The sequence below is a fragment of the Globicephala melas genome, chromosome 20 (genome assembly GCF_963455315.2).
Source record: "Globicephala melas chromosome 20, mGloMel1.2, whole genome shotgun sequence".
Lineage (NCBI taxonomy): Eukaryota > Metazoa > Chordata > Mammalia > Artiodactyla > Delphinidae > Globicephala > Globicephala melas.
Window position 1 is genome coordinate 13,651,573 of NC_083333.1, and position 21,966 is coordinate 13,673,538.

At 51.2% G+C, this 21,966-nt stretch overlaps 1 protein-coding gene across 5 annotated transcripts in view; it reads right to left on the reverse strand.

Annotated features, from left to right (window-relative positions):
• The window catches only part of GAS7 (growth arrest specific 7), a 200,447-nt gene that overhangs the window by 105,330 nt on the left and 73,151 nt on the right, over nucleotides 1-21,966 (reverse strand). Inside the window, exons 1-2 of one of the 5 annotated variants that reach the window (XM_060290880.1) lie at nucleotides 4,581-4,679; nucleotides 4,295-4,381 (exon numbers count right to left, since the gene is read on the reverse strand). The exons of 1 other annotated variant lie outside the window; for it this stretch is intronic. Coding sequence is in view for 1 of the 4 variants with exons in the window: in XM_060290876.1 (XP_060146859.1) it covers nucleotides 4,131-4,190 (60 nt within the window). In the remaining 3 variants the exon portion in view is untranslated. Of the gene's footprint in view, nucleotides 1-4,130; nucleotides 4,214-4,294; nucleotides 4,382-4,580; nucleotides 4,729-7,700; nucleotides 7,962-21,966 lie in introns of those variants that run through there. 3 more of the 5 variants (XM_060290876.1, XM_060290881.1, XM_060290879.1) reach the window with 3 other exon arrangements.

Sequence of the window (21,966 nt, forward strand, 5' to 3'; positions counted from 1 at the left end):
TGGTCCTCACACCCCGCTCACCTGAGCTTCCTGAGAACATGAACAGTGTCCTACCCAAATCTGTCCCCAGACACAGAAAACATACCCAACAAGCATGTGTTGAATCAGTGGAGTTCCTTCAGTCTCCAAGTAGCACTGTCAGCCCACTAAGAAAGCGGGTTTCTTACTTTCCCAGGGTCACCGGGGCCCCAAGGCGAGAGGACAGGAAGAGAGAGAGGCAAGAAGGTAGAGGCAGAAGCACAGCCCGCGTGCTCATCTAGTTTTTACTGGGAGGGGTCTTACATACCGAAATGCCCTCAGGGGGCCCCCAAATCACAAATGAACTAAATGGGCCGGGGCGTGGTGGGGCAGGGGAAGTCATCAATGGCTTGGTCGAGGTCTCTGAAACAAGCCTTTCACGGGCCTAGGGCCCTTCAAGTAAATACACTCGGAAGAAATGTACTCTCTTGGCTCACCTAGACTGTCCACTGAGGTCATTAAAGCCTTTAGCCAGAGAGAAAGTAGGCGGAAGCTAAGGGATCATCTATGATTACAGCAGCCTGAGTGACCAAGGGCAGATCTGAAATGTACATAGGTGATTGGCTCTCACCTCTAAGTATGTTAAAAACTGGTAATTATTTTCACCTAAGAACTCCTAGCCCATGAATGCCTGGTCATCTTTGATAAGCCTGAGCAGCCAACCTGGTCCCTCTCCATGTGATGCATTCCCCGGCCTTGTTTGCTAGGGTCACACGCTGCGGCTCCCCTGGGAAGAGAGCCCGGTGACCATCTATCTCCCCAGGACTGTCAGAGACACCAGGGCTCCTCCACCACTGCTGCACCGACGGGACCCACAGATGTAAGCACTGGACTAAAGCGAACTGGAATTTGCTGAGCTCCCGTAGCCAGAAGTACTTCTCCAGCCCTCAGAGCGTGAACAGAAGTCTGCCTGGAGTGGTGTCGGGTGAGAACCTCAACTCCTCTTTGGCTAGGGATCCCCGCCTTTCCTCCCCTCTGGGTCTTAAAAGGATGGAAAGGGACAACAGAGGGTGCTGGCATCCTGTCTGTGCTCTGAGCCTCAGAGCAGTGGTTCTCAGCCTTCGCTCCTTCAGCTGCATCAGAAGGGCCATCAGAACACAGACTGCCAGACCCCACCTTCCGCATCTCTGAATCAGCAGGTGTGGGTAGCACCCAACAGTCTGCGTTTCTAACAGGATCCCAAGTGATGCTGCTGCAGGTTCAGGCATCACACTCTGAGAACCACTGATTTCAAGGCAAAAACAAACACACAAACAAAAAGACACAGCACCTGTTCTAAATCTACCGCTATTCCTTAAAACTTAGTTTTTAGGAGACCAACAGATTCACTTTCAGAAAGAGATTCTTTAACGTCTTCTTGAAAACTGCAGCCCTCTCACTTTCCCTCTTTTCACAGACATGGGCACCGGGTCTATTTCATATTTCCTAACCGTAAGAAAGACATCACGAATCATGCGAATATCGGCAACGGTTCCATCCCTGCTCTCCATGCTGGTGATGGGTAGGGACTGTAGCAAACTGAAAGCCCGCCATTCATCGTCAGCATACTGCTGCCGGGCAGGACAGCGGGCTCAGTGTCACCAAAGCTACTCATTTTTGCCAGAGAAGCTGGAAATCTGAATTTTTAATGTGAAATCTGCTCATTTTTAGAGGTTGGCAACCAACTCAAAAAATTTTAAATGAAGCTATGGGCAAAAACGAAAACAAAACCACCACCAAACCCCCCTGCAGTTTTGCACTTGATTTTTCCCAGTGGCCACCAGTGTACAGCTCCTGGTGTTAACTGCTGGGGATCTGCATAAGCAGTCATTTGAAGAGAGGGTGCCCTCGTGTTAAAGAATTGAATACCACCGTCCTAGACCAAAAGTATAATCAGTACCTTTACCCTCTATTAACTATCCTCTTGCTAAGACCTCTTACTACCAACATCTCCTGGTGGGTGAGCTGAATACCAGCTTCCGGGTATCAGGACACACCTTCCAAGGGCTGCAAACGTGTGGCCAACTCCATCTCACCCCGGAGCTGAGCGCCCCAGCCTGGGTCCAACCTTCCTTGGAAGGGAAGCATAGGACAAGGTTTGGGGGCCAGAAGGGACCCTGGAGAGTCTGTCCTACTCTGTCTATGGAAGAGTGGTGCCTCAACAGCTGATGAGAAGGTTTGGAAGGGGAGGCGGTAGTGAGGAAGCTGATATAGCTTAAGGAGTGAGGCATGCACCACCGGCTGGGCAGGGAGGCAGAGAAGGTGGTCAGAGGCAAAGCCGTGCACAGAGCGGGAACCAAGGAGAAAGAGGGTCGGGCACAGCAGCCACGGAGGACAGACGCGCATCCATGGGGTGTAAAGGTGAGACGACACAGCTGCCGCAGTGAGCAGAGAGATCCCCACGGGACTGCCGGTGCTGAGCAGCTGGAAGCCAGCACCCTTGCAGCACAGTGCCTGGGGGGGAGGACGGCTGGGTCCATCCCTCACCGGAGCAGTGTAGGGCTCCAGGGCAGGGGAATGTGTGTTTGGGGACCGCTGGGGAGGGTGCACGGGGAGCAGGCTGTCGCTGCAAGAATCACAGGCCCTGGGAGAAGGGGATGCCCCCTCTGGTCCCCAGACCTCACGCTTCCCAGCCAGCCTGCTTGTCCCTGTCCGAGCTGCACGCTGCATCACACCAGCTTCTCAAAACGGTGCTTGCGTGAGGCTCTCCCCCACCGAGAACCCTTCCTTTCTCCTTCCAGCTTTTTCTTGGAAAGGAAATCCCCGGCCATCCACAGAAGATTTCAGGCTCACTGGGTCACCACTCTAGGCCAGAAGGTGTCCTTTTTTGCTTTCGAAAGTCTGACCCACGGTAAAAAGCACGTTTTGCTCCACAACCCAATCTACGTGCAAAGCAAAAGTTTCACGCAGCATTGCGTGCTTTACCACGGGCAACGCGCTCTGCTGTTTTCCCACCCTGTGTTCCACGCTGCTTAATACGGATTATAGACACATTGTGGCTGGTGACTCCTGCTTTAAGAAACACCACTTTACCTGGTCCCGATCTCCGTTTTTAAAACTCCCCCCTTTATACCCCTCCCCCCATTCTCCATCATAAATTCCTGCAAGAGATTCCTTCCCTTTGCACTTTCCTTGGCCCGCCCAGGCAGGGGTGAATGCTCCCCATCTCCAATCTTCCAGCCCCACAGACTGTACACAGGCCCTAGATTCCAACTGTACACATTTTCTCTTTTCAAGAACAGGGTCGGCACTTTGCTGTACAGCAGAAACTAACACAGCATTGTAAAGCAACTATACTCCAAGAAAAATTAAAAAAAAAAAAAAGAACAGGGTTAGGAATTCGCCGGCCATCCAGCGGTTAGGACTCCGCGCTTTCACTGCTATGGGCCCGAGTCTGATCCCGGGTTGGGGAACTAAGATCCCGAAAGTCACGTGGCACGTCAGAGAAGAAAAAAAAAAAAACTGGGTCCAAGTCTTTGGAGCCAGTGCACTTAAAAGAACTGTCGAATGTTTGATATTATAGAAGAGGGGGCCCGACTGAGACTTTTCTAAATGATGATAAAACTGTAGCATTTCAAGGCACACCCAAAACCCAGTCTCCAGAGAAGCCCTCGGGTGCATCACACCCCCATCAGGACCCAAATGCCGCTGCTGACGGTTTCACACTGGCTGTGACACTGACCCTCCACCACAGTGCTGGGGAAGAGATTCCAGGACTCAGTGGGGAAACTGAGCCTCAGTGAAGTGGACACAGTTGTCACACGGGAAGCGGCTGAATCCACGTGAATCCGTTTTCCAGACTCTAATTCCATGCTCTTTCCAGCAGCCTTCATGGCTTCTGATCCTGTTACATAATCCTGTGTTCCTTACACGCCCTCCAACTTGGGACGCAAGAAAGGAGCGCCCCCGAGTGGGCCACCCTCTCTGCAGCCCCCGTACGTCTAGTGTGTACACCCACGGCTGTCCTGACCCCACCACACAAATGCCCTCATGAGGCAAAGGGGCCCGAGTCAGAAGTCCCCTGGGGACCTGGTTCCCGTCCCACTCTCTCTCTGGCTGGCTGTGTGACATCTGGCAGAGCGTGTACCTCTCTGGGCTTCTCCCTCATCTAGAGCCGGGGGAGCTGAACCTACCGACTCCCAAGGTCCTTCCAGGCTTCTCCTGAATATTCTATCTGCACCATGTGAAGCCATCTGGCCCCAACCGGGAGCCACACCTGGGAAGGAAGAAAAGGCAAAACAGAGGAGGCGAAGATCCAGACCGGGGAACCAAGTCAAAGGAAACAAGGAAAACTCACTCTGCACTCAGCTCACTTCAGACACCACCCTGGCCAGTGGCTTGCTCCTCTTTCCGGAGCCTCCGGTCCCCGGGCGGCCCAGACGCACTGAAGGAGTGAGGAGAGGCGACCCGTGGGGAAACAGAAGAATCACCCTCCGGCCCAGCAGGAGGCCATCCAAGCAGGGCTTCCCTCCCTCCCTCCCGCCCGCAGGTGTGGGGCTGCCTTTCCCGCTCTCACCCTGCTCCAATGAGCTTCGAGCAACCTGCCCTATGGATCAGCGGCCACGCCCCGGGCGCCCACTCACCTCAGCCCCGCAGTCCCTCCTCTTGCAGAGCTGACCCACTGGTCATCTTCTGCCACCGTTTCCACATCCGCTGCTTCCCCCGTAGCATCAGCTAATTCACTGTGCAGAGCAGCACTTATATATAGAAAGTTGCAGCCACGCAGGTTAGCATTAAAATAGAGACTTGACGTTGCTGTGGCAACCAAACAAATGATATTCAAAACGAAAGAAGCATTCTGCAATCGGGTAAGCATGTCCACAGCTTTCCAGCACAGCCGCGCCGTTTCCCCCGCGAGGGTAGGTGGGCCTGGTCCTCCATAAACCTCCTCCCTGTTAAGTCACCAGCTCTGGTTTCAGCTGTGGCCATGGCCCCCTGCACCAGCTCCTTCCTGAAGCCAACTCCTTACCCAGAACAGACCTGAGGCCAAGACACTGAAGGAGTACGATGACCCTGACCAGGCATATCAGTTTGCAAAAGCTCTACTCCTCAAGCGCCAAGGGGAAGCAGCCTGTGGCCCTGGTGTTACTCCCAAGGATGCTTCTGGAAACAAAGGGGGTTTCTGCCAACCGTAGGCCACAGGCAAAGACTCAAGAGGCACCAGTGAGCTGAGTGACATTTGGCAGGCTGCTTTCCCTCTCTGAGCCTCAGTTTAAAAATAAGGGAGCATACTACTATCTATACAATAGATAACTAATAAGGACCTACTGTATAGCACCGGGAACTCTACTCAGTACTCTGCAGTGGCCTAGATGGGAGAAGAATCTAAAAAAGAATGGATATATGTATATGTTTAACTGACTCACTTTGCTGTACACCTGAAACTAACACAACACTGTAAATCAACTATACTCCAATAAAAACAGAAATAAAAAAATAAGAAGGGACAAGGGATGGAGAAGTAGCCTAGTGCCTCCCACCTCTGTGATTCTAGGATGTGCATCTTTTCTCTGTTTTCGTTTCCCTTTTTTTCACTTTCCTTGTTTCCCTAGTCCCTGGGCATATGCCTTAACGCTGCCACATATGCCCTGACGTTGCTGCAGCCCCCAACCTCACGCAGAAGCTACTGGTTCCTAGTCTGCCACGTGGAATAAGCCTCTATCGTTCCTGTTCAGCACAGCCATCACCCAGAATGTACACAGCCGTCAAGTCGAAAGGTTTGGATTTTAGTTATTCAAGGAGCCACCAAGAGCCCAGGGGCCTTAGACAACCCTCTGAGCCTTTCTGAGACTCGTTCACACATTTCAAAATCAGACATGACCTAGAGTGACAAAAATTTAAAAGGTGGACCATACCACGTGCTAGCGAGGTTGCAGAGCAACTGGAAACCTCGTCCACTGCTGGTGGGAATGCAAAATGGTACAGTCACTCTGGAGAGCAGCTTGGTAGTTTCTATGAAGTTAAACATACACTTACCATATGCCCCAGTAATCAATCCCACTCCTAGGTAGGTACCCAAAAGGAATGAAAATACAGGTCCACACCAAGTCTTATACACGAATGCCCATAGCAGCTTCATTCATAAAGACCCCAAACTGGCAACAACCCAAAAGAAATCAACAGGGATTAAGGAACAAACGATGCTACATCCATGCAATGGACTACTACCTACCAACACAAAGGAACACACTACGGACACAGGCCACAACCTGGGTCCATCCCGTACACGTTACATTAAGAAGCCAGTCTCAGAAGGTTACCTACTGTATGATTCCCTGTATACGACATTCTCCAAAAGATAAAGCTACAGGAATGGAGGACCCATGAAGGGTCGGGTCAGGGAGGGTGTGAAGGCAAAGGGAGGGTAGGAGGGAGGATCTTGGGGTGATGAAACTCTTCTATGTCCTGGTTGAGGCGGTGGTTACATCAATCTATAATATGTGTTAAAATTCACAGAACTGTACACCCAAAAAGGTCAATTTTACTGTGTGACAAAAATGAAAATAAATGCTATTTTCATCTTCAAAAAGTAAAAAAAAAAACCACAGATGATGATACTATCTCCTCATAGGATTATTCAGATCAAAAGTTGGGTCCTCACAAGCAAGAAGGATATACTGTACAGCACAGAGAAATACAGCCATTATTTTGTGATAACCTTAAATGGAATATTATCTATAAAAATAGTGAATCACTGTGTTGTACACCCCAAACTAATATAATATTGTAAATCAACTACACTTCAATGAAGAAAGTGGGGTCCTCACCAATAAACTGTAAAATCCTGATAATTATTAGTTATTGGTACCACTTTTTTTTTTTTTTTTTTTTTTTGCGATACGCGGGCCTCTCACTGTTGTGGCCTCTCCCGTTGCGGAGCACAGGCTCCGGACGCACAGGCTCAGCGGCCATGGCTCACGGGCCCAGCCGCTCCGCGGCATGTGGGATCCTCCCGGACCGGGGCACGAACCCGCGTCCCCTGCACCGGCAGGCGGACTCTCAACCACTGCGCCACCAGGGAAGCCCAGCACCCCTTTTAATTACAAAGATCCTCTTCTTGTTCTAGACCAACGGTTCTCAACCTTGGACTGTCAGCACCCGCAGCAGCCGGGAATTTGTTGGAAAGTACAAACTTTTGGGCCTCACCCCAGCCCTCCTGAATCAGAAACTCTGGGGGTGGGGCCCCGCAATCTGTTTTAATAAGCCCTCCGGGTGAGTGATTCCAATGCAGGCTGAAATCTGGGGACCACTGGCCTCCATACACCCATTAGACCCAGCTAAGGCCAGCCCATCATGGAACCGTCTGGCCCTTTAATATGAAAAGCATGGATACAGGCGATGTCTTTCTCCACATCCCCCCTTGTTCACTGACTTCTCCCTCTTTTTTCTTCTCTCCCTGCCTCTGCCTTTACTCTGCCCCCAGGCCAGCAGCTGCCCTGAACGGAGGAGCCAGGGGCCACAGCTCTGTCTGACCACCCCGAGGCGGCAACTGACATGGGCTCACGTGCTGTTTCAGCTGAGATGCCTGGAAGGAAGCGTCCCTGTGACCTCAGCTGAGGACCAGGGAGCAACCCTGGGCTGCACAAATCCCCGGCAGGCTCTGCAAACGCTCCTCCCTTCTGACCCAGCCGCCCGCCTCCCAACTCTCAACTCCTAGAGCACCGCTCGAATCAAACCCTGGAAAAGCAGCATGTCCCACTTACCCCAGAACAACAACTTCAAAGCCGCTTCGCGTGGATCCTGGCTCCGAAGCCACACAGAGATGACGGATCACAAAGAAGAAATCGGAACCATGTGGATTTCACAGTCGGCAAAACAAACAGAATTACAGCATCGGGGTTGGGACGAAGAAACCTGGGGGCTGTGTGTTTGGCCCAGAGCCCGGGCTTGGCGGCCCCCAGCACGGGCTGAGCTCCCCGGCCTCTCGTTCCCGCCCACGACACCCAAAAACAGTGCCAGGGGTGCCCGGCGTGCTGGCCTTCCTTGCCGAGAACTCTGTGAGCAACGCTGCTTCGGCTGACATTTATTGAGTTTTTATGGTCTCTTACGGTGCAGTTGAAGATAGTTCAGCTTCTTTTCTAGTATCGTACAAACATGCACAAGCACACTCTGCCACGGGTGACAGCGCCGGGAGCCTCGGGGAGGGGCGGCGGGGAGCAGCTGCGGCCCCTACCCCCACTCCCTTTTACACCACTGGTTCCTTCCTCCCAGAGAGAACCATGCTGGGTGTACAGCCAACCGTGCTGGGTGCACCCACTCCTGGCCTCATTCTCATCACAGAGACTCTTGCCCAGTTTCTAGGGAAACAGCATGGTGGTCCCCGTAGCCAGTGTTTCTGCATCAGGGGCGATTTTGCCCCACAGGGGACACCTGCCAATGTCTGCAAACCTTTACTGGTGGTCACAATGGGGGTGGGAGAGATGGGCAGGTGTACCCGTTCCCTATTGCTGCTGTAACAAATGACCGCAAACTTAGTAGCTTGAGACAACACAAATTTCTTAGAGTTCTGTATTTCAGAAATGGATCTCACTGTGCTAAAATCAAGGTGTCCGCGGGACCACGTTCCTCGTGGAGGCTCCAGGGAAGGATCTGTTTCCCTGTCTTGATTTTTAGCTTCTAGAATCCACCTGCATTCCTTAGCTCCTGGTCCCTTCCTCCATCTTCAAAGCCAGCCATGGTGTGTCGAGTCTCTGTCAGGCTGCCATCTCTGGTTTTCTCTCTTCTGTCTCCCTCTGCCATTGATAAGGACCCTTGTGATTATACTAGGCCCACCTGGATAATCCAAGCTACTCTCCTCACCTCCAAGTCAGCTGATTTGCAATCTTAATTCCACCTGCAACCTCGAGTCCCCCTGACCATGTGACCTAACATACTCACAGGTTCCAGGAACAGGGACGTGGACACCTGGGTGGGGGGCATCTAGTGAGTAGAGGCAGGGATGCTGCTACACGTCCTACAATGAACAGGACCCCCAGGCCCACAACAAAGAACGATTCATCCCCAAACGCCAATAGCGCCGAGGCTAAGAAACCCTGGTACAGCCTACCACTGAGCGGGTCTTAGTTGGTTCCCAGTGACCCTGACTCAAGTCTATTTCCACGGAGAGACTAACCGTAGGACTTTTGAAGGTCATAGAGAAGCTCTGACACATGATTAAGGAGGAATATTTACCATCCTGTTAAACATTTTAAAGTAGATTCTGTGACTATTTCAAAATCTTCCTCAAATGATTCTTCTTTGATACACAGAAAATATACACAGGCTTTTAAAACAAATAAAATACGTCTTGCCCACTGAAGGCATACTGGAACATACTGGACATAGATCACGTAAGTCTCTTTGTGTAAATAACTTCAAATAACATGGCTAATTCTGCTTTGCTGTCGGGGATGCGGTTTGGTCTCAGAAATCCCTGAAACAGCAAACCAGAGCTGCTCACAGCCCCAGGTCCTCTCTCCCCTCCCGCCAGGGAGGGCTGAGCCACCAGCAGCTGATGAGGATTCCTAACGACCCTGCAGATCTCAGACCCCACACCAAATGCCCTCCAGCCCCTGGGCTCCTGTGGGTACCCAGGGGGACCCCCACATGGGCGAGGCTGCAGGGGGGCCCCATCCAGCCCTGCAGATGGCAGGGGCCACCCAGAAAGGATGCGCCCCAGCCAAGGCAACCTCCGCCCCGCCGCGTGGGCCATCTGCTAGCTGGGTTTTCCAGAGTGGGTCAAGAAGAGGCAGCAGAGAGCGAGTCGGTGATGGTTTCTTGGCAATTCCCCGGCGGGAACAGGCAGGAGAGGAAACTGAGCTTCAAACAGCCATCTGCCCAGGGGTGGGCATGCATTTACAGCTCCCAAGTGGCAGCGCTTGGCGGGACTGGACCCCAGGTGGCCCTGAGGCTTTCTCAGGGTGACAAGCCCAAGGTCGCACCATGAACAAGACATGACACTGAGGGAGGGCTGACCTGCACATCTGGCTCTGGACCTCTTAGCCAGTCAGCTTTCCTCTCACCTGCTCACTGTGGCAGCTTCCTGAGCACCGCCCAGCACAGCTCAACTGCTGGGCATCCTCCCAGGCCAAAAGCCTCCTTCAAGACCCGGGGCCCACGGCTCCCACCTCCAAGGGGTGCAGAGGGGGCAGGGGGAGTGCTATTTTCACGCGGCCACAGCAGTTCCTCTGTAGTTCAGTCCCCACCGTGAGTCTCCTCCCTCCACAGACCAGAGAGCCCTGTTGTAGCAGGAGCGCCCACCCCCGCTTCCCTTTTCCATTTCCCAAGAACGGCTTTCACCAGATCGAACATTAGTCATGCAAATGCCAAGAGAAGTTCAAAGATGCTTTGATAATGGGATTTTCTAATACAAGCAGCTGCTGCTGCTGGACCCAGACCTTCTCAACTTCTCCACTCTCTTACTGGATCCCCCACCTTTTGGGGCCTCCGGGGTCAGCTTTTCCATCTCCTGTAACGTGTGGGGCTGTTTTTCACACTTGGATTCTTGTGGCAGAGGGAAAGCCTCAAAGGCATGACCTGGCATCTCCAAGCGCAGTGATCTAGGGGCCTGGAAACCACCATGGGCTCCAATGGCACCTTCCCAGCCTCAGCAACTACGAGGCCAGAAGCAACTCGTGACAGTTACCCACTCCGTGTGCCTGTCCCACAGCTACACACACCCCTGCTTCTGGTGAGAGCACCCTGATTTTTTTGGGGGGTGCACCTTTCCCCCACTCTGTCATCACGGCTTGTGGGGACAGGTAGCCCTCACCTCTCCAAGGAGCCTAGTCTATCCCCCTGGCCATAGTGACTAGAGCTCTGGGATGGGCAGGTGACCCAGAGGCTAAATCCCTGAACTCTGGTTGGAATTATTGGAGAGAAGAAGCAGTGTTATATAGACTATAAGCCTGAAGCTACTGATGGTCACCTTGACACCCTACAGGAAAAAAACCCCACAAAACCTCCCTGACAATAGAAGCCACACAGAAAAGGAGCTGGTGAGGGACAGAGGGAAGAGATGGGGATGGCGGAAGGGGAGACATCAGACTGCTGACACTGTGTAAGCCCCTTGATCAAACCATGCCTGAAGCTGACATCCTGGGACTGTTTCAGTTACACCAACCTATAAATTTCTTTTTCGTCTGAAGCCAATTTGATTGGCATTTCTGTAAGATGTGATAGAAAGAGTTGTGCCTAACATTCTCTCGGCACAGGCCAGAGCATAATATCAACAGCAGCAAAATTTAAACAACGTAAAGCAGAGAGTATGAGAGATTCAGCCCCTTCCATCAGCCTGCATCTGTGGTAAAGTCTTCTCCCAAAGACATATGCATTTCCAAAGATGCTCTGTACTAGCTTCCTATGGCCACTGTAAAAAATTACCACAGACTTGGTAGCATAAAACAGCAGCAGTATATTCTCTCTCAGTTCTGGAGGCCAGGAGTCCAAAATCTGTATTACTGAACTGAATTCAAGGTTTTGGCAGGGGCCACGTTCCCTCTGGAGGTTCTAAGGGAGAAGCCGTCCCTTGCCTCTTCCGGTTCCTGGTGGCTGCCAGCCTCCCTTGGCTTGTGGTCACATCACTCTGCCTCTGCTCATACCCCTCCTCTTCTGTGCAGAGCAAAATCTAACCTAATCTCTGCCTCCCTCTAATGAGGGCAACTGGGACTGCATTTAGGGCCATCTGGATAACCCAGGATAATCTCCTCATCTTAAAATCCGCAACTTGGTCACATCTGCAAAGACCCTTTTACCAAATCAGATAACGTTCCCAGGTTCTGGGGATTAGAATATGGACACATCTTTGGGAGCCATTCTCAGCTGTCTCCCCCAGACCCCACCCCCAGTCTGGCCAAGTCAGACCCTTATGGGAAATGCGAATGAGACAGGTCACCATTCACAGCTCCGAGGCCTCACAGGGTCTGCTCGGCAGACCAAGTGGCACTGGGAGAAGAAGTAACCAGAGAGTCGTTAAAACGGGGTCAGAGTAGAAGACATGCAAGGGAGCAGAGCGCCAGGCCCCCAGGATGAGGTCCGTTCAGGGACATTTGGGGCAGCTGGAGTCAGGGGCCTGTCTGCTTGAGGGTAAAATGCAACTTGACCTCAGAGCAAGATGAGGATAATGAGAAGACACCCCGCACGTGCTATCCAATGTCCCCAGTGAGCAGGAGGGATGGGGGCGGCATGGGGGGAGGGGTTCCCTCTGTAACGGAAGCAGTAGTGATGGAGGTAAAATGAGGGAGTATGATGTGTGATGGGAAGCCACGTCCAGATGGGCTGTTTCTCACAGCTTCGGTGAGTCTGGCCTGTACCTGTTGTCCAGGGGGCCCCAGCACCAGAGAAAAGGAAGGGAAAGACCACCAGCTGGAGAGAACGGAACCTGGGGGTGCAGGTGCTCACCAGCCGGGCAAGGGTGGGGCCTTGCCGCTGGGGTGTCCCCGCGCCCCACTGTCAGGAGAACAGAGGCTGGCCACGCCCATAAGGGTGTCTGGGTGGACCCGGATCCACGTGGGGTGTCCACTGCTGCCACCCGCCTCCCCCGCCCCCAACAGGACTCGGGCAGCTGGGGAAGGTCCTCCAACCCCCACTGACCACAAGCGGAAGCAGCCTCCCGCCACGAGGGGAGTTGCGTCAGGACACGCCCACATCTCTAGGGAAACACGATGAGCAAAAGGGACTTTTGAGCTTCCCTTGCGGTCTGCAGACCTGGCTCATGAGGCAAAGTAGGGTTCCCCAAAGCGTAGGCATTCCCATAACACTACCAACACCCAAGATGACCCCGTAGGTGGTGCCCAAGATGACCTGGCAGGGCTAAGAGGCCCGTTTTTAAACAGTGTCGTACTCATTTTAAGGACTATTGGGGAAACCCATATACAACCAGCACATACGGAGTGTGTGGTCTCTGTCATTCTGCACGGGCAGCAATGATCCGCTTTGACTGGCTCCTTGGGGGGCTCACTGAATGCCTCCCTTTTGCTTCTTCATGCAGACTAGTGCCCCCGCCCCCGAGTTTATCTCTGGCTGAATACCCCCCTGGAGACCCACACAGAGGACCGGGCCACCCTCACCAGCCTCAAGCGAGGACGTCTGTTTACCCGCAATCATGTCAGTTCTTTGAGAGTACAACTTGGATACTGCCCTGCTCTGCCCTGGCTTGCGGTGACGTTCATCTGAGGTAAGAAACCATCCCCCCGTAAGTCTTTAGAGAGACCCCAAGTAGTAGGCGCTGATTCTGTAACTGAGGGAAGCTGACAGCAACGTCCCTTAACCTTGATGCTGACCCCGAGGTGTGGTCACCTCCCATTTTGTAAAGAGCCAGGGTGTGTTGTCTCTGACACTATCTGTACCAAACAGTGGTCTTGACCTTGGTCACTTCTGCAAGAACTAGTCTGGGCCTGTGATCTTTCCTTCAGAATTTAACACACCCCACAGTTGAGACTGAGGCCTCACGTGAAGATACCCACCAGTTCCTCCCAAACCTCTTGAGCCGCCACATGAGAAGCGCAGTAACGTCACACCAGCACCCCCGAGGGGCAGCCCCCAACACTTGATAGCCCAGCTCTACCTGTCAGCGGCATCAGTGCCCCCATACCCCTTCCCTCAAATGGCCAGTGGAGCCTGGGCTCTCCTCCAACTGGAAGGCAGAGACCGGCTGTGTCAGGGTTCCCAGGACCACCCAGGTCTGACCATTCACTAGGAGGACTCCTAGCGCTGGGTATGCAGCCATGATCTATTACAGCAAAAGGATACAAGAAAAAGCAATAAAGGGAAATGGTGCCTGGGGCCAAGCCCTGAGGAAACGGGGCACAAGCTTCCAGGAGTCCCCTCCCAGTGCAGCCACAGGGATGCACTGAATTCCTCCAGCAATGAGCTGTGACAGCTGTGGGAAGGGTGTCTACCAGGGACGCTCAGAGACTCAGAGTCCAGGGGCTCTGGGGGGGGCTGGTCTCATAGGCACCCTCTGCCGGACACACAGCAAAACCCCGGACTCCCAGAAGGAAAAGCAGGTGCTCAGCGTAGGCCACAATGTCTTTAAGAGCAGTTTCCATAAGAGCCACCCTTATCATTTGGGGAATGCTGGGAACCCTCCCTGACTTCAAGGTCCCGGACGTCAGCCAAAGACCAACAACGCAAGCGAGCTTTGTAAGAGAGAGCGGTCTCAGGCCGGCTCTGTGAACGGTCTTTGCACACTGGGTATACTGATAGAATGTTCCTTAGAAGGGACCTCCCCCGCTGTCTCTGGCCCATTCAGTGGTAGATTCCTGCCACGGACGCCTAGGCAGGTGACAAGTCTCTGAAACGCTGGTGGAGAGCTCACTCCCTTACAAAGTGTGCTGGTCCATGGTTGGCCTGTGCTCACCGACAGCACTTTTCTCCCCGGAACACCGGCCTGCAAGTGCAATATTTCTCGTTGATGAACACTTCATATAATAACCACCACTACTTACTATCGCTGTATGTCAGGCACTGGGCCCAGCACGTGACACACATGAGCTCATTTAATATAATATTCACGGTTTACAACGGCATCAGCTATGGCTTAGACGCATGTGAGGACGTGCCCAAGTTTCCATTTTAATGGGCGTGAACTCTGCTCTATTTGCCCCTATAGCTTCCCCGGGGAGCCTGTCTTTCACTGACCACATTATCGTTTTCGGCATGACATCATACCACTGTTTCTCTTGTTTACTTAATATTTTTAGTTGACTCGCTTCTTTTTACTTTCAAAAACATTTTATTTCTCAGAAAATTTTAGAGTATTCTCTGAATGGAAAATGAGTAACACCTGCCAGAAATCCACAGCACAAAAATAATTACAACCAAAAAACCAAGCAATGCTATTCAATCCTAGGTAGACAGTACTACCTGCTGAGGCCTGTTCTCACCCAGCACCACCCGAAACTCTCCTTAACTGAGAGCACTGCAAAAGGAAAACCCTTCTCCTTTTCTGATTCAATGGTACTGAAAGCCTTGCCCATAGACCACTGAGACCCACCTTTGCCCAGCCTTTTGGGAAACGCTACACAATTACCGTACGCACTACAGGAACCTGCCCTGCCGGGCTCACTGTCAGGTAACAGGGAAGCAGGGGCTCCCTGCTACCTGTGTGCCCCACCCCTGATCCCACATCTGGAGGCAGGATATTCCAGCTCCTTCCTCCCCATTGGCTCCTTCGCTCTCCGGCCTCTGCGGCCACTGTGCCCTGGAGTCACGCGCCATCGGCATCCACCTGGGTCAGCTGCCCCTTCCGCTCCCAGCCTGGCCCCCTGTTCACCCTCATTCCTAGTTTCTGCTCCCATGGCTCCACTCAGCTGGCCTGACCTTGGGGAGAGAAAATGCCAGCAAAGACTCTGTCCCTCTGGCCCATTTCCTAAATCAAGAGGAGGCCAGGAGAGAGGGGCAGAGGGACTCTCGGGGGCAAGTCATAATCTGGAATGTAGGAGTGGATCTGGGATGGGGGAAGAGCAATCAGAAGTTGGAAATGTGCCATTCGTCTCAAACAGGGGACTACATCCAGATTCCCCTTTTCCCAATGACCCTCTGGTCCGGCCCCACCATGGACGGGCTCGAAGGAGTCACCCAATCGGAGGCAGAGGGCCCCACTCAGAAGCCATCCAGGGTGGCAGCCCAGAAGGCATCAGAGACCCCTAAGCACAGAAAGGCAGTGGGATGGCTGAGAGCTGGGGCTTGTGAGACAAAGAGACCCGAGTCCTGACTCCACCATCCCCCTGGCTGAGTGACTTTCCACATCTGAGACATGGGATCAAAATCATACCTACCCCACAGGCCTGTCGTGGGGTAGCGGGAGGCGCCCAGGGTCTGGCCTCAGGAACATTATTTCTGTGGAGCTGGGCTCTGAGTCTGAGGCCAAGAACCAGAATAGGAAACGGCCGAAGGTAGGGTGTGTGACGGCGGGCGTACTCACCCCCGTGTGCAGAGAACAGCCCGACAGGTGGAGCCCAGCCCCACAGGTGTTTGTGTCAGACAGGTGAGGGCTCAGCCTGCAGGTCAGGGGCCTACATGTAAAAACCAGGAAATTTCCCATGAAAAAATAAAGTCATCTCATGAAAACTCAAAAAGGCCATACTGAAGTTGGCCTGACAGGGTGAGGATAAACGTTGCCATCTTCCCTGCCGTCCTCTGATGCAGTGGTTTTCAGCCTGGCTGCCCGTGAAAATCATCTGGGAGATTTTTTCTTGTTTTTTGGCCACGCCATGCAGCTTGTGGGATCTCAGTTCCCCGACCAGGGATTGAACCCGGGCCCTGACGGGGAAAGCCCGGAATCCTAACCACCAGGGAACTCCGCATCTGGAAGCGTTAAAGCCACCTGGATGCCCAGTAATCCCCCGGCCCATGAAACAGGATGTCCCGGGGAGAGACCTGGAGGTGGCTGCCCTGCAAGCTCGTAGGTGATTCTAACATGCGGCCAACAGGGCTGCCCGACTGTCTTCACGGCCACCACCTGCCTCATGGGGGCTGCTATCAGACATGACCCAGCCCACAGCTTGTTCAACCAAGGTTAATAACAGGAAAGGCTGGGGCCCCAGGACACAAAGCCAGCACGCAGACCCCACCAGCCGCCCCTGCTCTGACCGTCAATCATTCCACAGCAGCAATGCTGGCCGGCGTGGTCCCCGGGTCCTCTCAGGGCTGCATCACCTCTGCCCATCCTGGGAAAAGCCAAAGGCCGAAGCTTACTGAGGGCCAGGAGTGCGCTGGAAAAGCGCATAGGGAGGGTTCCCCTGCCCAAGGTCTGGGGACGGCCCCAAAGGCATTCAGGTTTCGACTTTCCTGCTGGGGAAGAGGTTCTTCTGTCTTAAAATACACTTTCTGTAAAGCCCTGGAGCCAGACCAAGCCCACAGAAACCCCAGGTTCCATCACTCACTGATAGAATGATCCTTCTGTCCACAAGCCTCCCAGATCCACAGAAGTCGATAATGAACGTAAGGGAAGGAACAGAGCAGACCGCTTGCCAGCGCTGTTTCTGAGACGTGATGGGGAGAGCCAGGGACAACGGCTCAGGGACGGACTGGCACCCGTGGTCTGTCTGGCCCTAGGATTGGCGCATTACTGGCTTACAGGCAATCTGGGGCGCTGCCCACTGGTTTTGGGCCATTTCTCTAAAAAGCGGGGCCTAAAAAGAAGAAAGCCAGTGTCGGGATGTGACAGTTTGCCAGCCTGTATTGTGATTCTGGGTGTACGGAGTGACACTGCGCCTGTCTTGCCCAGGGCAGGAAGCACGATGGAGACGTAACAGGAGACGCTCCCTGCCCGGGGACCCAAGTGAGAGCAAGGCGAAGGCTCGCGGGAATGAGGCAAGGAAATGGGATTTTGATTGCACAAAGTGTGACAGGGCCAGAGAACAGTGACAAGTGACATGTGAATCACAAAGATGAGAGCTTCCCAGGATGCAACATGTCCAAACAGGCCAGGTGGCTCAGCCTGAGAAACAGGAAAATGGGGCAGAGTGTGAAACACAGTTTGAGGCCAGCAATACCTCTCCCCTGCCAGCGTGGGCTGGGATCTGTCACAGTCGCTGGTTAACAATCCTGGAAGTCAGAATGGTTTTCATTTGAGCCTCTTCTCTAAGTATCGGGTCTGTCTGCTATCCCCGTGGCCCGGGGGAGAGCCGTGGTATAGATGACGAAACGATAGCACGGACCCTCGCTCTATAAAGCGTGGTCCACGCACCAGCAACGGTGAGCTTGTTAGAAACGTAGCATCCAGGCCCTTCCCCAGATCTCCAGCGTCTGCATCTGCGGTTCGCTAAGCACCCCAGGTGAACTGTGCTCCGGTTAAGGTTTGAGAAGCTCTTACCTGCAGCACAGGTTCTTTTACTGCCGCACAAGGTACCTCTCAGGGCACTAACCACGTGATCAAGCACGTAACAGTCACACAGACAGCTAACTTTATAGGTGGTTTCCGTTTAGGCATCTTACACTGAACTTTTTCCCCATCAAATTCAAGGCTGCAGCTACTTCCTCGGTTCCCGACTCACAGATCAACTGAGGTGATCGCTGATTAAAATGTCTCCCCACAGCCACTGAACTCGACAGAGTAACCTTTCCAGATTTATTTGCCCATCTGTTCACTTATTTATTTACTTGTTTGCTGCGCTCATTCAAACACTTCGTGGGCACCTACTATATGTCAGGCACTGAGAAGCAGAAGATAAACGACCCGGCCCGGTCCTGGGAAGAAGAGTGCCTCCCGCAGAGAGAGAAAGACGGCGGACAGGCAGTCACGGTGCAGAGTGACGGATGTGTGCGCTGCTAAGGGGAAAAACCAAGGGGTCCACAAAGGCATCGTGGGAGGAAACGCTGCCTACAGGCCATCATAACCACATGGCTTTCTCTTTACCGGGCTTTTCGCTTTGCATTTTCTGCTCCCTCCTGTCTTGCATTCTATCGGATTGATTGCATTTTCTTTATTCTCCCTCCAACCCCACAAACTTGGTATTTATAGAGTCTATTTATACTACTTAGGTGGTTACACTGACGTTTTTTAACACGTACACTTGACTTCAAGCATCAAGTTGATCAATAGCTCTTTTCTCCTTCTGAATAATACAAAACGCTGCAGTGCTTTCATTTTGATCTCCTCCAGTGACCTTCCAGGTGTCCGGAGTTTGAATCAGTGGAAGGTGCTGTTTTCCCACAAGTCCTGGGGCTACCTGGTTTTCTGCTATCTCCTGCCACTGATCATTTTTCAGAAAAACTAAAAATTTCAAATTGACTCAGGCAGAAATAGAAAACCCGCATAGATCTATAACCTTCAAAGGAATCGATTCTGCGGCCTAAAAGCTACCTTAAAAAAACGAGAATGGGTTTATGTGGTTTTACTGACAAAGTTTTCTCAAACCTTTAAGGAAAAGGCGACACTTAATACAATCTCTCCCAGAAATAGAGAGAAAAACCATCAGTTCCTTTTTATAATACCCTGATACCAATCTTCAAAGGAAAACAATGTAAGAATTCAAAGCCTAACCTAACCTCACAGAGCACAGGTATAAAAATCCTAAATACACATTAGCAAATCCTGGGGATGGAAGGACCGTCTTATGCCCTCAATAAAGTTTTCCTAAATAAGAAATTAAAAGCACAGTCTATGCAGTAATAAATACGTTTGACTAGACTACCATTTAAAAATTCCACATGACAAAATATGCCATTTTAAAAAAACGAAAAAGCAATGCTTAAAAGACAGCGTGACGGAAAAGTGAGCAGAGTACGAACATGAAATTCACAGGAGAGGAATTCTGAAAGGCAAATACACATACGGAAATATACACAACCTCACTAGCAATGAAGGAAACGCAAACACAAGTTAAATCTGAGGTGCAATATTTTACACGTTCAGATGGCAAAAATAAGCGTGCCTTGTTGGCAAGGGGAGTGGATATTGTAATACTCTGTGGGTAGCAGTGTCTATATATTTGCAAAACCTCTTTGGAAAATATAGTGGCAAAATCCGAAGGTACATCCTCATACCCAGATATTCTCCTTCTAGGTATCTGCCCCAGAGGAATACTCACACAGGTGCACAAGGAGAAACGCACAATTGTTTCTAAATGTCTAAAATGTCCACCCACAGGAAAGAAACTATGAGATACACATGTGCTAGAAAACTACAGGGCAGTTGAAATGAACTAGGTGTACACGTACCAACATGGATAAACTTCAAAAACACCTGTGAAGAAAGCCAGTCCCAACAAGAGAAATATATTTCATGTAAGTTTCAAAATATACAAGACATTAGTGAATGCTATTTTAGATGCATACGTGCTCATAAAAGTTTTAAACATGCTCATGGGAAAGATACACCAACAACAGAACAGTGGTTACCTCCGAGGAGACAAGGAGAAAGGGGAATAGAACTGGAGGAACACTCAGGGATTTTTTTTTTTTTAATGTCGAGTAATTGTGTTATTTTTGACTGACAGTTGACAAGTGTTGATACTTGTGGAATCCAGAGATGGTGATAAGCACATGAAAAATGTTCAACATCATTAATCCTCAGGAAAATACAAGCTGAAAGCACAATGAGAAACTACTTCATACTCACTAGAATGGCAAAAAAAAAATGTTGGCAAGGAGCTAGGATCATTGAAAGCTCATATGCTGCCGTGAGCGACGAGTGAGGTGCAGAAAATAGTTTTGCCATTTCTTATATAAACATACACTTACCATATGATCCAACAATTTCACTCCTAGGTATTTACACCAGAGAAATGAAAACATGTCCGAAAGACTTATACACAAATGTTCACAGAATTACTCGTAACAGCTAAAAGCTGGAAACAACCCAAATGTCCATCAGTTGACAAATGGATAAGCAAATTCTAGTATGCTCAACCAGTGGAATTCTACTTAACAATAAAAAGGAATCAACAACTGATACAACAATACGGATAAGTCTCAGATGTTATCCTGTGCAAGAGAGGCCAGATTCAAGGGTACACACCGCATGATCCGTTTCTATGAAAACCTAGAATAGGCAAAACTAATCTATAGGGTAGAAATCAGAGGTGACCTGAGGAGATGAGTGGGAGGAGAGAGAAAGTGACTGCAAATGGGCAAGAGAGAACTTCCCGTAAAGATGTCCACCGATGACAGTAGCAGTTGCACAGGTGTATCTATCTGTCAAGTCACTAACCTGTACATTGAGAATGGGGGCATTTTACTTTCTGGTAAATTATAGCTTATGGTAAACTTTCTTTTATTTATTTGTGGTCAATTATATACTTTATGGTAAAATATATAAATTACAGTTGATTTTTAAAATAGGGATAGTAGATACATTTGTTATAATCTCCTGTATTTTGTAGACAGATTTTATTAAAAATTAAGTGGATTTTAGAAAGTACTGATCATTAATTGCATATACTGTGGAGCAGGAGGCTTCAGGGGGAGAATAAAGAACTAAGAAGGACACTAATGCTAAGTCCTAACCCTTCCCAGTGGAAGAGCTGTCTATCTCATCATTGGAGCAGTCTTATTAGAAACCCAATGGTCCTTTGAGATTATCAAGTTCAAGTCTTTCATTTTCAGAAAAGCAGCTCAAAGTGAGATTTGTCCAAGATCCCTGCTGCAGACTTAGGCTGTCCAGTGTCCTTTACCTGTAACTTAACAGCCCCACTCCTTTTTTTAGGGAATTCTCTCTCTCCCACTAGGCCCTTTCTCTGCGCATCTCTTAATCCAGGTGCCAGCCCTCCCCCTACAAGCCCTAAGGGGTCTCAGGGGGCCCCTCCCCTTTCACAGGGCAAAGGTGTGTCTGCCTCCAGGTGGTCTCTGCTGACACCTGGGGAGATGCTCCTCCATCACCAAGCACACCTGACTACACTCTGTTTGCTTCATACGATCGTTGCTATTAGTCCTACCTCCTGGCTCCACACAGCTGAGCATCTCGGTTTCTATCTGCTTTCAGGAGGTTTCCCCAGCCTCCCGTCCATGCTGTGAGCTTCCAGTATCTTTGCAATAAATTCCACTCGGCTGACATCAGCCAGAATCGGTTTCCGAAGTGTGCAACCAAAGAACCCCACGTGACACATCACCCAACCGGCGCAAGGTAGACGGGGCCCACAGCCCAGAGTTCTGAATTCTCCAAGATGTCCCTGGGCGTGGCGGCCACCCAGCTAATGCCTCAGGATCCTCAGCGGCAATGTCTCAACCCCCCGAGGCTGCTGGGACATAGCGTGAGAAAGTGATCCCGTATTGAGTGATACATGAAGCGCTCTGACACGCTTTAATTTCGTCCTTCCCACAGCCTGGTAATGTAGGGATTACCCCACTTTATCTATGAGGACGCTAAAGAGGAAGAAAAATACTTTCCCAAGGTTACAGAGCTCCTTAAGTGACAGTGTCAAAGCTTGAGCCAACTCTGTTCAACTTTAAAGCCTGGCTCTTGTCATTTCATCAGGCTGCCTCGCCCCAAGGAAACATTCAGTCTTCTGCACCTCCTACTTCACAGTTAGGTCACCGGGACTTCAG